This window comes from Lepidochelys olivacea, assembly GCF_965140295.1.
Source record: "Lepidochelys olivacea isolate rLepOli2 genome assembly, chromosome: 8".
In the NCBI taxonomy this organism is placed as follows: Eukaryota; Metazoa; Chordata; order Testudines; family Cheloniidae; genus Lepidochelys; species Lepidochelys olivacea.
In genome coordinates this window covers 29,344,617-29,362,298 of record NC_140418.1, presented here as the reverse complement: position 1 = coordinate 29,362,298, position 17,682 = coordinate 29,344,617, and the positions used below count along the sequence as shown (strand labels likewise).

Genomic DNA, 17,682 nt, shown 5'->3' with positions numbered 1-17,682 from the left:
AGGGCCCTGTGGAATGCAGCTGTGTAGAGTGCCTCCTGGAACAGCTGTGCAACAGCTGCAACTCCCTGGGCTACTTCCCCATGGCCTCCTCCCAACACCTTCTTTATCTTCACCCTAGGACCTTCTTCCTGGTGTCTGATAATGCTTGTACACCTCAGTCCTCCAACAGTCTGCGTTCTCACTCCCAGCTCCTCACACACACACCACAAACTGAAGTAAGCTCCTTTTTAAAACCCAGGTGCCCTGATTAGCCTTCCTTAGTTGATTCTAGCAGCTTCTTGATTGGCTGCAGGTGTTCCAATCAGCCTGTCTTAATTATCTCCAGAAGGTTCCTGATTTTTCTGGAACATTCCCTGTAACCTTACCCAGGGAAAAGGGACCTACTTAGCCTGGGGCTAATATATCTGCTTTCTATTACTCTCCTATAGCTATCTGGCCCGACCCTGTCATACCAGCTACTGTACTTTGAAATAAATATGCATGTTTGCACTCAATTTCTCTGAAAGCCATCTAAGCTTCTTGTAATGCACAATACTTTAGGCCGATGGAGCAGCCTTACCAAGAGGGCATCCAGAGGCTTAGCCTCTTAGTGTTGAGAATGAAACTGCATGAAAACTACAAATATTAACAATCTCAAGATGGTGTACCATTTTATTATATTCCAAATCTACTTTACTAAAAGTTTTGCTTCTGAAGAGAGAGAATGAAGAGCTGTATTAAGCAAACACCTCCCCCATACACTTACAGAACCTCTAGAAGTATTTAGAGACAATGGGTGAAATTCAGCCTTGTGCAGAGGTCAGCACAAGGTCTTTGCACTATTTAAGTGCTTTGAGCTGACCCTCTGCATGGAGGTGAATTTCACCCAGAGAGTGGACTCCCGTCAGCATCCAGGTCCTTTAGGAACTTGGTCTTTTCATCAGCTGGGGAGTGATAACCCATTTGTAGCAGATAGAGGCTGATGAACTGCAGAGGCCCAATTCTCCCCTTCACACTATGAATGCAACTCCCAAGGCAGGGGCAGGCAAACTTTTTGGCCTGAGGGTCACATCGGGTTTCCAAAATTGTATGGCGGGCCGGTTAGGGGAGGCCGTGTCTTCCCAAACAGCCAGGCATGGCCCAGCCCCCTGCCTCCTAGCCGACTCCCCCCCACCCGCGCTTCTCACCCCGACGGCTCCTGCCCCATCCAACCCACCCTGTCCCCTGACGGCCCCCCCGGGACTCCTACCCCATCCACCACCCCCAGACACCCCACCCCTGACTGTCCCCCGCCACCCAATCCAACTCCCCACCTCCTTCCTGACTGCCCCCCCTCCCAGGATCCCTGCCCCATTCACACCCCTGCCCTCTGACTACCCCCCCCCCAACTCCCCTACCCTCTATCCAACCCTCTCCCCCCTCCCCCCGCCCAACCCCCTTAAGACACTGCCTGGAGCACCAGTGGCTGGCAGCGCTACAGCTGTGCCGCCCAGTGCACCAGGTCAGGCCATGGCTCTGCAACTGCACTGCCTGGCCGCCCACAGCATTGCACCGGCAGTGTGGCTCGCTGAGGCTGCAGGGGAGGGAGGACAGCGGGGGAGGGGCTGGGGCTAGCCTCCCAAGCCAGGAACTCAGGGCCGGGCAGGAGGGTCCCGCAGGCCAGATGTGGCCCGTGGGCCGTAATTTGCCCACCTCTGTCCTAAGGAGATATTTGCATCCTGCAAGAGGGAGAATCCAGCTCCTGGAGATTTAGGTCTTCTGGGTGGAGTCAAGGTGCAGGGAGTGGTCTATTTGTGGTGATCATGTTCTTTGGCCATTGGAGCTTATTTCTAATATGCTATGATAATGTATGCATAATGAATCGGTAAATAAGTGGACTATACACAATAATATATTGCAAAACATATATCACTTACTGCTATTGTGGTCTACGTAATAAACTCCAACTTGAGGGTCATAAGCTTCTTCCCATCCTAATGGCAATTCATCACTAATGCAGTCAGCAAAGGTTAGTGGTTTAGTATACCTGAAAGGCAAAACAAAATTGATTTTACACACAAAATTTCCAGCTAAGTGCTTTAAAAATATATTAGCCCTTCTTGAAAAGATTCAATGGGAAAATAATGGAAGCCTACATTTTAAAGGTTTCATTTTTTTAGTGATCGTACACAAGTTCTTTCTGTCTAAATTAACAGCAAGATTAATTCACTTTCTGACAAAATTCCCAGCCCTAGTCTGGTTCAGCCAGTACTCATTCAACAGGAGAACATTAAGAACTTTGCCAGAAACAGTTCTGCTCCCATAATTGAAAGACTGAAGACTCTTTGCGGGCGAGTCATGCATTCAAAAAAAAATTGTAGACAAGTAGGAGCAAGATGAGAAATGTGAATTACGAAGTGTGAATAGTTAAAGCTGCATAATCAATAGTAAGGAGGTGAGGAATGTGGGACCATTTGCCATATGATGCCAGTCATTGCATGGCAATAAATTCTGTTTTATGAATGATATTAAATTAGATTAGTTTTACAAAAATGTGTAATACAACTAATTGATAAGTGAAGTTCTTTTTATTCTTTTAAGCAGACAAATCTGAGGAACTGTCCAAGACTGAGATGTCAATAGAAATTTTGGAACAAATTGATAAATTGAACAGTAGTAAGTCACCAGGACCAGATGGTATTCACCCAAGAGTTCTGAAGAAACTCAAATATGAAACTGCAGAACTACTAACTGAGGTATATAACCTATCACTTAAAATCGGCCTCTGTACCAGATGACTGGAGAATAGCTAATGTAACGCCAATTTTTTAAAAAGGCTCTAGAGGTGATACTAGCGATTACAGTATAGATATATACAATATCCCCACGATATGTTGGGAAAGAGTCAACATGGCTTTGTAAGGGGAAATCATGCCTCACCAATACATTAGACGTCTTTGAGGGTGTCAACAAGCATGTGAACAAAGATGATCCAGTGGATATAGTGTACTTGGACTTTCAGAAAGCCTTTGACAAGGTCCCCATACCAAAGGCTCTTAAGCAAAGTAAGGAGTCATGGGATAAGAGGGAAAGTTCTCTCATGGATCAGTAGCTGGTTAAAATCTAACAGGAAACAAAGGACAGGAATAAAAGGTCAGTTTTCATAATGGAGAGAGATAAATAGCAGGGTCCCCCAAGGATATGTATTGGGGCCTGTGCTGTTCAAAAATGTTCACAAATGATCTGGAAAACAGGGTGAACAGTGAAGTGGCAAAATTTGCCAATGATACAAAATTATTCAAGATAGTTTAGTCCAAAGCAGACTGCAAAGAGTCACGAACAGAACTCACTAAACTGGGTGACTGAGCAACAAAATGGCAGATGAAATTCAGTGTCGATAAATGAAAAGTAATGCATGCTGGAAAACATAATCCCAACTATACATACAAAATGAAGGGGTCTAAATTAGCTGTTATCACTCAAGAAAGAGATCTGAGAGTCATCGTGGGTAGTTTTTTGAAAACATCTGCTCAATGTGCAGCAGCAGTACAAAAAGAAATAATGTTAGGAACCATCAGGAAAGAGACAGACAATTTAAATTCATGGTACACCCACATCTTGAGTACTGAGCTCAGTTCTGGTCGCCCTATCTCAAAAAAGATACATTAGAACTGGAAAAAGTAGAGAGAAGGGCAACAAAAATTATTAGGGGTATGAAACAGGTTCCAGATGAGGAGAGATTAAAAAGACTGGGACTGTTCAGTTTAAAAAACAGACAGTTAAGGAGAAATATGACAGAGGTCTATAAAATCATGAATGGTATGGAGAAAGTGAACAGGGAAGTGTTATTTATCCCTTCACATAACACAAGAACTGGGGGGTCACCCAATGACAATAATAGGCAGCAAGTTTAAAACAAACGCAAGGCAGTATTTTTTCACACAACGCATAGTCAACCTGTGGAACTCATTGCCATGGGATGTTGAGAAGGCCAAAAGTATAACTGGGTTCAAAAAAAGAATTAGAGAATTTAATGGAGGATAGGTCTATCCATGATTATTAGCCTGGGTGATCTGGGACACAACTTTCTGTGATGGGTATCCCTAACTTCCAACTGCCAAAAGCTGGGATTGGACAACAGGGGATGGATCACTCAAAACTGCCCTGTTCTCTTCATTCCCTCTGAGGCACCTGACACTGGTCACTGTCAGAAGCAGGATACTGACGTAAATGGACTGCTGGTCTAGTCCAGTATGGCCATTCTAATGTACTTCAGTAAGAACTATTCTTATTAGCTTTTCTAGTAGAGTCTACCTGTGATCTATACTGAAGTACAGTTATGGTCAGAAAAGCAGCTATATAGAGAATACACCCAACATACCTACTCCCTGAAAACAGTAGTAGTAGAGTCAGTAGTAGTAGAGTCAGTTTTACTGAGTTTAGTCAGTGAAGTCATTTGTACTCCATTTTACACCTGTTGCTGTGCAGAGCTAGCAGGGAGAGTGAGCTGGATTCTAATCTGGCTCACACATTAACAGATATATTAACTATATTCCTATTACACAACTTTTACTACTGGTGTGAGACACGAGCCTGGATGAACCCAGCATGGCTTTCAGATCCATGGGCAAGTTTGCAAGGCTGGCTAGATAGGTAACATCTTTACTTGTAAACTGAGCAAATTTAATGTAGAGTCACTGGGGGACAGACAAGGAACGTCACTTCTCCCATCCCGGATATTTTTTCTTTTCAGAATAGAGGAGCACTTTAGAACAAATGGGCATTTTTATGTGCCTGGTAAAACCAACATTTAAAATATGTTTGACAAGGAAAAAAATACAGTTGGTCACTGTCTAGGTCTCATAGGTTTCCAGATCCCAAACCTTGATCTCATATAAAAGCTATGTAAGACAACAAGAAGGTCTCTAAGCCTAATCTCTGTTGCATTTTAGTTTAACCTTATTAGATGTGTTCCCTTGAAGCAGTCAGTCTGCTATAGCAAATTGTTAAATATGTACTCCTAGCAAAACTCAAAGCATGCAAATAGATTTCAAGTATTCACATCAGTAAAGGATTGCTATAAATCACCACATAAACAGCTGTCAAATTCTATTACAAATATTTTAAAACAAAGAAATATGTCCAAAGCAACTTCATGATATTATCAATATGAAATTTTATTCTCCTAACCTTGGCTGCAATGTTGTACCTTTGGGTCAAGTTATTTTATTTCTGAAACTTACATGTTCACCCAGAAGATTTTATGGTGTTTCAGCAGTCCATCAGCTATGACTATGGAGTTATAACCTCACCACGTTATAACTCCATAGTCATAGCTAGCCCATCAGTATAATTTCCTATCCACAAAGCAAGGGAGGATAGAAATGGAATATTCTTTCCAAAATAAACTGGCTCCCATGTATAATTATATTCAACTGGACTTCAGAAATGTTTAGAGAAGTCATAAGACACGGGCAGAGGAGACAAAAAACTGGCAAAACTAAGGTCCATTGAGGAGGAAAAAGCACCAAATTCTGTGGCATGGTACCCTCCTCCACAAACAGGGAACCACTCTGCACCATCATTTGCCCTCTCCACTGCTATTCCACCTCCACTGCAGCTCACTGTACTTGCCATCCTTCTCCAGGCTGCAGAACTTCCATTACTGGGAGGGATCTAAGCCAATGGGTTAAACCATCTGGAGATATGGTTTTCACAGGAACTATGCTACTAAGGCCTGGAGGAAGTTGAGAGCCAGCATGGAAATAAGGCCTGCACATAGATGGCTCCGGCCTTCAGGGATCTTGGGTGAGATTTTGGCAACAAACCCCATTACTTCTGCCCAAAATGAGAGAATGTAAAGGACGTTTCCCTGTTTCCTAGGCAGAAACAGCACATGCAGGGGAGTACATAGCCCTATGAAACATTTAAAACCCAAAGGTTTCAGACTATCTCCATTCAGTCACTGAGTTGAGCCTCCAGCAGCTATTCAGAATAAATTCTAGAATTTTTTTCGTGCTTTATTGGTTTCCGCAATAAACTTTGCAATGTTTAACAAATAAGCCTTTACCAACCTGCCAGATGAACCAAAAGAGATCAGTTTAATTAAAAAAAAAATCAGAAACGTTTTGCTGAAACAAAACTATTGTATTCCTTTAAAATAACCTGTTTGATTGCTGTAATGTTTCTATACAACAGTTTTCCTCTTCATTTCATTATGTGTTTTGCTTTACAGTGTTACACTACTCTGCACTTCATGGGTCATTTGCTTTGTGAATGTTTTCTTTTCCCAGCACAGATCCCATCTTGCATTCCTTGGGCACCTAAAATTCAGATTAGATTTGGGTATTAGATTTGAATATAAATTATTCATTAAATGAATAACAAAATCTAATACATGTATGTACCGGGGCTTAGCTATGGGTGGGTCTGGTGGGCCCACGCACTTGGCATCCACGCCCATCCCCGCACCAGCTCTGCTCCCGTCCCAGCATTAGCCCCACCCAGATCTGGAGGATGCTGCACACCAGATGCACGCACCCCACTCCCCAGCATGTCCAGAGTGAGAGGGACAGCAGCGGCATAGCAGTGAAGTGCCTGATGCGCATACCATGCACTCTGCAGCAGGAGGAGAGTGGCCAGCCAGCCCGCCCAGCAACGACTATTATCAAAAACGTAGGCCTGCCACCTCGGGGAACCGGGCCTGGCTTGTGGCGGTGCGATGGGGATAGGTGCTGGGAGCCATGCACACTGGAGAGTAGAATCTCCTCCCAGAGATGGGTGCACGTGTGGGGCCCCCGGGAGCCCCTGGATAGAGCATCCATTGTCCCCCACAAGGCTGGCTGGACTAGAGGGGGTGGACACAGGCGGGCCCCCCGATCATTCCTACTCTCCCTCCTCCTGCCCTCCACCATTGCCCGCCCACCTGAAGTCGGGGCCCACCCAAACGTCTCATTCTAGCTTTGCCACTGATATGTACAGAAGTTCACCCCAACTAACATCAGGAGATTTAAGTAAAATTCCTTAGAACTCACTCAAGGCCCAAGATTCCATTTAAGCCCTGAACATTGGGCCATCTACAGTTCCTTAAAATGGGATGAGTTTAGTGTAGTTACAGTCATTTTACAGCTTACTTTTTTCATGTTTGTATCAGGCGGCAATTGTTTTAAAGCGCCATATACACATGCTGAATGTTATAAAAAAGATACTAATATTTGCATTCTTCTCCACCCAATTAAACCAACTAGGCCAGAGACATTTAAGAAGGCAAAAATAGGTCCTGATTAACAATTAATCAAAATCAGTTATCTAAAACCAAGTACGGTATCTTAAAATAGGTGGAAAGGACCCCTCTGCTCCAAGCATGCTGGCAATCTCTGTGTAAGCTAAAGTGATATCTTTCATTTTTAATTCTTACAACTGCATTTGCTTCTACTAAATTCCAAAAAGTTAAAGTGAAAATGTCATTAGCTATAAAAAGCAGCAACATTAAATATTTTGACTTCATTTCACAAGAAAATGTCTAATTCTCTCTCCAGTGACTCTGGGCCTTACATGCCCAGGGATATATGTGAGGTCAGTGTAGCCACTTCACACCAGCTATGCTATGCTGGCACAGAGGGACACGCAGGTGCAGAGCAGTTCCCAGCCCAGTGCAGAGCTAGTTCCAACAGCTGTGCACTGTCTCTGAAAACGCTTTGGCCCAAGGGCCCCTGCGAGGTGAACTGGAGGGAGCATGACCACACCCTGACAGTTACCTCCTGTTGCAAATACAACACAGGTTATTATTGTAGGAGGTCCAAATTAGAGCATCCCCAGAGAGGCTTTAGCCTTGCCTTGGCTCTCAGCAGCAGACAATACTGAGAGGTCCAACCAGCGTTCCCTCTCTCCCAACACAGGCATTAATCTGGCCCCAAAGACCCAGTCTTGCAGCCCTCACTAGGGCAAAATTCCCATTGAATACAAAGATGTTGTTAATCAAAATACAGACTTCTAATAATGAAGGGTTTAATCTGAACAGGATTAATACGGCATAATATGATGAAAGGGGACAATGTGACAATGGAAATGTACATATACTACCCTGTGAACCCCACTTTAGATATACAAAAGCATTTGTCAGGGTCCTCCAGTTCCAGTCCTCAATATGAACATCACATTTTACTTAAATATTTATGGTTTAATTATTAACCCAGGAAAAATCATCTCAACAGAAGCTAGTACTCTCTCTTCTCAAATAGAAACCCTGTAAAATAATTGTAAAAGCATTTAATTCACCTTTTAGAAAGATATATAATAATGAGAAATAAACAGAGACTACTCCCCACCCTCACCCTCTTCTTGGCTCAGCATCCCCCCTTTACAGCCCCACCTGTGCAGAACAGGTATGAAGAATTCCCCGTGAAAGAAGAAGTCAGCATGGTCTGTTGGCTCCTCCCTCTCTTCTCATAGGTTTAGGGCTCTTTGCATCCCCTCCAATCCCTTGGTCCACAAACCAGAGACTAGCAAGATGGCAGGATCCTAAAAGTCACATTTTAAAACATAAGCTACAAGCTTAATTATTCTTCTCATTCAAGCTTAAACAAGAAATTGCGTTGGCCTTTCCTTATTGCCTTGGGTAATTCACATGCATACTTGCCATAATTCAGATTGCACAACAAGTCTCAGAATGGCACTCCTTTACCTCCAGGCTTTGAGAGAGCATTCACACTGTTACTAAGCAGACACCGTTCCCCTTTTAAATAGGGACAATCCAGGTAGGCATTCCTTTAAAAGAATGATGCTCTAGGAGGCTGCACTCCTATTCCTTTCTATCAAGAATTTAAAAGTTTCCCTGGATTTATTTATGGCTGAAATAATAAGTTTAAAAGGTGACCCATTTCCTAAATTGTTCACTGCATGCTTATTTTCTGGTAATTTACCCCATAATGGCTGAATATGAAAGCCTCTAGTGGATGGGCTCCCATCTCCATACAGGTTTGGGAAACATGTGGAAGAATGACATTACTGGATGCTTTATTAGGGCCATTGTGTATTATTATATTTCTTTGTTCCTCCTGGGTGGGTGGTTTTTCTCTGCTCAATCCAATCCAAGGCAAAAGAAGCTTTTTCACCACTGGAAGTTGATTCATTATGGATGATAAGTAGAACACTTGCTTAGTGACAATTCAGAACCTGGAGGAAGTCAAATCGTTCTATCAATAAACCTCAATTATTTGTGAAAACTATGTTTAGCACTCACAAAAAAGAGTCACTCAGCAACCTCAAAATAGTCTTTCCAGTGGTTTACTTGATTAGTAATACAGGCTTAATCTAACAAATAGGTTTAAAAGCAATGATTATTTAGCAACTTGTTTACATCATGCAGATCAAGCTCAAAATCTATACATGATCTTACAATATTCATACACTGTTCTAGAGACCTGCATGCACTATTTTCCATTGAACATAAGGATGTGTTTAATTAGAAGAAGCTTGAAAATCTGACTCCCTGTCTCTTGTTCCAATGTCTGCCATTGTCTTCTTATATTACTTTAGGCAAGTGACCTGAATTTCTAACCCTCAGTTTCTCTATCTATGAAATGGGCATACTTCTAAATGCTGTACCGACCACACAAAGGTGCTACCAGGCTAAATTAATGCTTGTAAAGTGCTTTAGATTCTCCAGTGGAATGTGTCCTGCAGGTGCAAAGTATATCTTACAAATTAAATTTCTACTATGCATCTTCGAGGGGCCTCAGAAGCAAAATTCTGAATTGTACTCCTCTAAAGTTCAGGGTGTGATTGGATCTGAGGTTTTGGGTCAACCTATTTTTTAAAACAGGAGCAAGCTACAGTTCATACCTTTCCCAGGGTCCAGGATGTTTGGACTGGAGATTTTGTTCAGGTCTGAGTCTAACAAACAGGTGGGGTCCCACAGGGATCTGTTCTGGGTCCAGTTCTGTTCAATATTTTCATGAATGATTTAGATAATGACATAGAGAGTACACTTATAAAGTTTGTGGACAATACCAAGCTGGGAGGGATTGCAAATGCTTTGGAGGATAGGATTAAAATTCAAAAATGTTCTGGACAAACTGGAGAAATGGCCTGAAGTAAACAGGATGAAATTCAATAAGGACAATTGCAAAGTACTCTACTTAGGAAGAAACAATCAATTGCACACATATAACATGGGAAATGACTGCCTAGGAAGGAGTACTGTGGAAAGGAATCTAGGGATCATTGTGGATCACAAGCTAAATATGATTCAACAGTGTAACACTGTTGCAAAAAAAGCAAACATCATTCTGGGATGTATTAGCAGCAGTGTTGTAAGCAAGACATGAGAAGTAATTCTTCCACTCTACTCTACACTGACTAGGCCTCAGTTGGAATACTGTTTCCAGTTCTGGGCACCACATTTCAGGAAAAATGTGGACAAATTGGAGAAAGTCCAGAGAAGAGCAACAAAAATGATTAAAGGTCTAGAAAATATGACCTATGAGAGAAGATTGAAAAAAATTGGTTTAGTGTGGAGAAGACAGGACCAAGAGGGGACATGGTAACAGTTTTCAAATACATAAAAGGTTGTTACAAGGAGGAGGGAGAAAAATTGTTCTCCTTAACCTCTGAGGATAGGTCAAGAAGCAATGGGCTAAATTGCAGCAAGGGCAGTTTACGTTGGACATCAGGAAAAACTTCCTAACTGTCAGGGTAGTTAAGCATTGGAATAAATTGCCTAGGGAGGTTGTGGAACCACCATCATTGGAGATTTTTAAGAGCAAGTGAGACACTTGTCAGGGATGGTCTAGATAATACTTGGTCCTGCCATGTGTGCAGGGGATTGGACAAGACGACCTCTCGAGGTCCATTCCAGTCCTACAATTCTGTGATTAATACAGACATTTGAAAATAGGTGTAAACAGATGTTTGAGATGAGACAATATGACCAATAGTAAAATAGCATATCTACAATGGTGGGAAGTCCAATATGAAGAAGCTACAAAACATTCCTGTTTTTATATTAAAGATAGTGGATGTGATTCATGCCTTGACTTCTGACCTGGGAACCCAGGCTCAAGTCCCCCAGCTGTGGAAAATCCATTTGCAGCAGTACAAGCCATTTACATCCCCAGATCTGCTGGGAGATCTGGAGATGGCCAGCACAGTCTACAAACTATGCAGAGCTAGAGCATTTGCAAGATGCATGGATTCAGGGAGCATCCACTTACAAGGCTCTTACATATATGTGACCAGAGAGTTTGAAGCTACTGTCCCTAGGCAAGGTGTAAAAGGTACCAACTGCCCTCTCCCGCACTCTATACCTGTTTTGGGGCAGGTGCCCCCGAGGGCGGGAATGCAAGTTGCCTCCTGTTCATCTGAGAGGTGTATCAAGATAAGGACGTATTTCTTATACTGAAGGGCATTATTATAGATTCAGACACAAGTATAGATACCTCAAGATGGTGAAGAGATGGAAATAGTCTAAAGCTGACAAAATAAACCTAGTTTTGTTTCAGGTACTACATCTGCCCGCTATTACTCCCCTTGCATATTTGTGACTTTAATGAAACTTAGGAGTTTCCTAATTTTCATCCGTTTTTCCTCTCCCCTGTTACTGTTTGAAAGGCGCAGAGGGGAGGGGGTATTATCTATATAGTGGAAACTGAACTTGACCGTATTTTGTATAGACAGATTCATGAAATAAACTAAATGTAAAAAAGGAAGGGAAAAAAAATGTTCTCCCTTCCGTCAGATGTAGGGATATTTGCAGTTATTTTGTCGCTATAGCGTGATAGGCAAGCTTTCAGACAAGTGTAGTTTTAAGTTGATGGTGTCTCTCTCCTTAAGAGTCATTATGCAACAGGAATTTAATGAGGCATTTACAAGGTGAGGCTCTTTTCAGTTACCGACATGTCATTTTTGCACAATACTTGGACAGCTCATGTCAAGGTAAAATTGCAGAATTCTCCTTTTTGGAAACTTACTCTTTGATTTGAACACAGAGATCTCCGCTGACAGTTATTAATAGTCTTAGATAGTCTCTGAAGCTCTCAGAATCAGAGTCAAACCTTGTTTGTCCTTATGTCTCATTATGTGAAACGTCCCTGTGGTAAACATTCCTACAGCAGGAACTATACTGAAGATTCCATTCCTTCCCACCCTACACACACATTCTTAAAGGACTCTACCAACTGACTCATGTAAGTGTTATTCCACTGGGAAGGTGGGCTCTTACCTTCCCACCTGTCCATCTACCTTTTATACTGTTAGTGTATATATTACTATAAGTTTCTCTCTAAAGAAATTCCACCTGCAAAACAAACTAAGGTTTGAAGCCAGGCTTCTGGCTTCCAAGCATAGACCCAGAAGCATCTGAGGAAGTTAGTAACACTTAGATTTTTGTGTGTAGCAAATTAGTATTTCTATTATAGGCCCAGTTCTATCTGTGGGAGATAGCGCTACAAGATTAGGTCCTTATTCCAGGCAGCGTCTGCATGACAAATGAAATTACACTCATGAGGTTACTTTGGTCAATACTTTCCCCCTGTTCTGTGATTAAGACTGAACAAGCATACTGCCATGCATTCATGGATGCTCCTTTGAGATAGACCTTTAACATCTCATCCGCTACTCCTCAGACCCTCCTTTAGTTTCCCTGTGCCCCTACAAGTTCACAGTCAGATATTAAGCTCACTCCATACACTGCGCATAAACCAGCACCATCAAAAATGCGCTACCTTCTGAGAGATTGTATGTGGCTGGAAGGAAGAGGCACTTCTCAGGTAACAAACACTTCACAGTTTCTTCCAGACTTACAGTGAGGGGTTTGCTTACTGGTGAAATAGCTGTATAAACTGGGGAAGCTTAGCAAGTCTTGTTTTCTCCTGTCCAAATCACTGATACATTAGGATGCCTTCTCAGATTTTCAGTTACCTAAGGGTCAATAACATAGATCCAAGTAATGGATGCAACTAAGTGTTCCTAACATATCCCACTATGACATGGCATATGTATAGCATTTCTCATCTTGAAAGAGCTGAATACGCACCAATTTAATAGAACACAATACCACTGTGAGAAGGGAAACTGAGACAGAGGCTAATATCAGGTTTTACTGTGGATCCAATTCATTCCACCTCCAGGACAGCAGAAAGCAGTGTGTGCCTCCTCTGTACGTGGGCTGGTATGGTCCCAGTGTGAGCCCTATCGGTCTCACAAGTGCCATAAAACAGTCAAAGTGTAGAAATAGTCCTCTCACGCCTCTTCCACATCCCAGGAACACTTGCCACACCAGAAATATGCAGATGCAGAGTTGCCAGCTGTTCCCCAGACAACGAGGTCCAGCCTGAAGAGCAGTGACGGATTAGCCACTGGGCCAACGGGGACCCATGCCCAAAAAATGCCTGTACCCTGACCCGCTCTGCCCGCCTGCCCAGCGGTCCTGCCAGGGAGCTGGGTCAGGGTGTGAGGGCTTGCTCTGTTCCGCCTGTTCACCTGGCGCTCCTGCCAGGGAGCGTGGGAAGCCCCCACGCCCCAACCCCGCTCCCTGGAAGGAGTGCCGGGCAGAGGGGCAGGGTGGGGTGAGCCCCCATGCCCCAACCCCATTTCCCCAGCAGGAGTGTTAGAGTGGAGCGGTGGAGGCATTTGCTCTGGCCCATGGCCCCATAAACCCCTAATCTGCCTCTGCTCAAGAGATGCCTTACCAAAGTTGTGCTGCCAGCTTTGTCCTAGGGTAGCCAGTGTAAATTGCCCAGGGAGCACTGGTGAATCAGTCCCTGTGTATTCACTCTGGCAGGCTAACTTTGGTGACTTAAGATCTGCAGGCCAAGCCATGCCCTGGGTTATACTCATACAACCCTACTGTCACCATACTATTGGCTCAGTGACACCTGTGCAACTCCACTAGTCTTCAGTGTATGTGAGTAAGTGTAACCAACTGGAACTTGATGAACAATCCTTATTGATGCAGAAAAAAAGAAAGAGAATCCTGCTCACTCTTAGCTATGTTGGATCTACAAAGATAACAGATGTAAAAAGAATTTTACTGGTGGCAATTTACGAAAAAGTAAATGACTGAGCTGTCTCAGATTTTAAGTTGAATTAAAAAGGAAAAGGGTATTTACTGAAACTGATCAGATGTGATAAGGAAGATGCTGAAGGTTTGCCTAGATGAAGGGACTTCGAGGTTAGGGGTTCACTGATCCTGACCTCTCTTTTCCTAGTTTAGACAAACCCTCAATGACTCACCCTGCAAGGCGCTGAGCATTCTCAACTCCCCTGTAATCCATGGAAGTAGCATCTCCTGCATGGTGCTTAGCACCATGCCAGATGAGACCCTGATAGAAGTGAACATGGAACCCCATTATGCCATTTTTATAGTCACTTCTCAGAGCAGAACCACAATTTATAGGACTTGTCGAAAGTCACATCTCAACCAAATGTTTTATACGTAGTCTTGTTAACAAATTTAAACTCTAGAGATCCCGTGCTCCAGTACTGCACTCAGACAGTGCATAATGCACTTTTTAAAATGAAAGTTTCTCAGTTAAGAAAGTTGTACATTTGAAAGAGCTTCTATTCAGAGACTGATCTGGCTGGAGAGAAGTACATTTTGCCATGTCTTAATCCTCAGATTTCTACTCACTTGAAAGAAGTTTCACATTTAGTCAGGCTCATGCTACAGAATAATGCTGTCCTTATGCAAGAGACAGTTAAGACTAAGGGTATAATTAAAACAGAAAGGTAAAGTGTAGCCATCAAATGTAGCTCTATCGGGTGTTCCAAACGAAGGCCCAATCCTGCTAGCTATTCCATGTGGGTGACTCTGGAGGTTGGCTTTAATGAGACTAGATCATATTGCATCATCAGGGGAGAGATTACCTAAAAGCACCCAAGTGATGTAGGAGCAGGTCTCATTGAATTTCATGTCTTAACTTTGAAGTCAATGGTACTTACGATCCAAAGTCACTTGGCTATTTTTGAAAATTAAAGACAAGTTAATAACAACACTCCTATTGATTTCAATGGGGGCAGGATTTCACCACAGGTATGTAGGGCCCAATCCTGCAGTGAGCCAACTAAGTGTTGGGTCCTAAGTCAAATTTAAAGGGATACTTTCAACTAAAGAGATACATGTTTTAAACCCACATTTGTTACCATCACCTTGGAATTCTTAAATGGGAAGGTGTTTTGTTTGTTTAAGTCTCCTTTGTCACTATTATACCCTTTTGTGTGTGTTTCTTCCTCTAGAAAATGGAAATCTATGAAGGTAATTACACTTCTATTTATAGTCCTGTTCACATGCAGGTCCTCAGTACTACAGAGTTTGGATTTTCAACATCAAGGGAATGATTCTCTTTAAAAAAACTGTTGTCATAAGTGTGTTTTTAAATTGAGTAACGTCTATTGATTTTAGGGTTATTAAAAATCTTGTACTCACAAAATATATTTTTGGGCTAGCTTTAGAAAGGAGTGTTCTTTTTAGAGAAACAAAAACAATTACTCAGGTATTTCAACTGTTTTTGTACCGTTTGTCCTAATACCAAATAATTGGAAATGGTAGTCAGCCAGAGTCAAATGACAACCCAAAGCACTGAGTACATGTGATACATAAATCACATACATATTTTTATTTATCATTGCAGAGCACTAGTAATGAAAACCACCAAAAGTCAGTCAACCACAACAAAAATTTAGACATTACTTTTACCATTCTCTTTTGCTAACTTGCTGGCATCATCTTCATAATGAAAGCACCACTGCAAATAGAACAGTCTATCTTTGATTAAGGGAGCATAGCAGAATTTCACTACATCACTAATAACCAATGTATCATTCCAGTTTTCTAAGGAGAGTTCTCAGAAAAGCCTATCTGCAAAGATTTTTTTATTTTTTTTTTACAAAAAGGACTAATTTTGTTTGTAAGAAGAACTAAACTGATTCACTGGAAAGGTTAAAGACCTTACTCTGAATGTTTTTATTTGTTTTTGGTCTTGAGGGTGCTGAGGATACTCTTCTAGCAGGCCAGAGACATCCCATAAGGAGATTGAAATGCCTTAAGTGACCCTGAGGAGACAAGATGGATGCAGAAATATCTTTTATTGGACCAACTGCTGTTGATGAGAGAGAGAAGCTTTTGAGAAACATACTTCTTCAGGTCTGGGAAGGGTACTCCCAGCCTCACAGCAAAATGCAAGGTGGAACAGATTGTTTAGCATAAGTAGTTAGCACATATTGTAAGGGATCATTCAATGCAGGGCGGCCTGTTAACACCTCTGCAGTCATAGGGGGGGAAAGAGAAGGTTAGTGGGTTACAGCTTGTTATAATAAGCTATAAATCCAGTGTCATAAATTAAGTGACCTTGGACTCAGAGGTGGGAGATATTTAGAAACAGGGAGAGCATAGGTACAGCATAATAGCATTGTGGGTTTGAAAATACCAGGAGATGGGCAATCAGCTGAGAAACCAGACAGCACAGCACTACCCACATTCTGCATGGAAGATTCACCTTACTGAGGGCTTGTCTGCATTTACATTTTATAGCGCTCTAACTCGCTGGCTCAGGGGTGTGAAAAATCACCCCGCTGTGTACAGCAAAGTCTGAGAGCTTTAAAGCGCTAGTGTAGACAGGCTCTGAGCACTGGGAGCCATGCTCCCAGGACTTGGAGCTAATCCCCTCATGGAGGTGGATTACCAGGAGCACTGGGAGAGCTCTCTCTCAGTGCTCGCACCCGACCACACTCGCACTTCAAAGTGCTGCCGTGGGAGCGTTCCCGCGACAGCGCTTTGAAGTTCCCAGTGTAGCCATGCCCCAAGTGTCCAAATCCTCTGTAGAGCACCTCGTAGGGCCTCTTGGAAATCCTTTTGCACATGAATTACCTAAGGTCACATGAGATGTTTATAGGTGGGAATTAAACCCAGATTTCATAAGTCTCAGTCCAGTGCCTTAACCACATGGCCATTCCTTCCTTTCCCAGTGATGGGACAATAGTGTTGAAAAACAGAGGAATGAGACAGTAAGCTCCCCTGCAGAGGCTACAGGCACAACTTGGATCTGGGGCCTACATGTTCTCACCTCCTGGTATCAGACAAGGACAGGAGGAGGAAGCAGCAGAACAGTAGGGGGAGAGAGTCTGACAAGAGCTAGTCAGGAGAGGAGCCAGAAAGGAACCACCTCTACCTTTCCTTCTCTTGGAGCTGTTCATGAAGATACACCAAGCAGTTTAGCCAACAATGCTGCAAGTAACATGGCAAGGGAACATCACCTCTTCCTAACTAATCAGCTCCAAATAGATATTGAAAACGTAACTCATCAGGAGCCAAATATCAGAAAGACAGCCAAAAATTTATTAGAGAATGAATTTCAGTACTGCTCTAAGTCTAGTTTAACCAAGTCAGATACATGAAGACTTCCATTCCATGCTTAAGAAAAAGGCACACACAGAAAGATGTGCGAGAGATCTTAAGCTTTTTTAATAGTGTCCATTGGTGTAGTATCCAAACAGTTCACAGGTTAATTACATCTATATGGCAAGGTCCATGGTAGACATCATGGAGTCTTCTACTCTTTTCCCTTTAGGAGATAGGTGTTCATATAAGCATTTGCATGTATTTTGTATACACAAATACAGTTTTATGCACAACAGATTACTCTCTGCAACGCAGAGACTTTTGGAAGTTGACAGAGAACTGCAAGAATATCTCTGCTTTGTTCTGGCAGTTGAGATAAAAGAAATATG

The 17,682-nt window shown here is 42.6% G+C and overlaps 1 protein-coding gene across 1 annotated transcript in view; it reads right to left on the bottom strand.

The window, feature by feature from the left end:
- WWC1 (WW and C2 domain containing 1) overlaps window positions 1-17,682 on the bottom strand; it is a 135,822-nt gene that overhangs the window by 69,233 nt on the left and 48,907 nt on the right. The window contains exon 2 of the mRNA XM_084636936.1: window positions 1,896-2,005. Coding sequence (XP_084493062.1) covers window positions 1,896-2,005 — 110 coding nt within the window. The remainder of the gene's footprint in view (window positions 1-1,895; window positions 2,006-17,682) is intronic.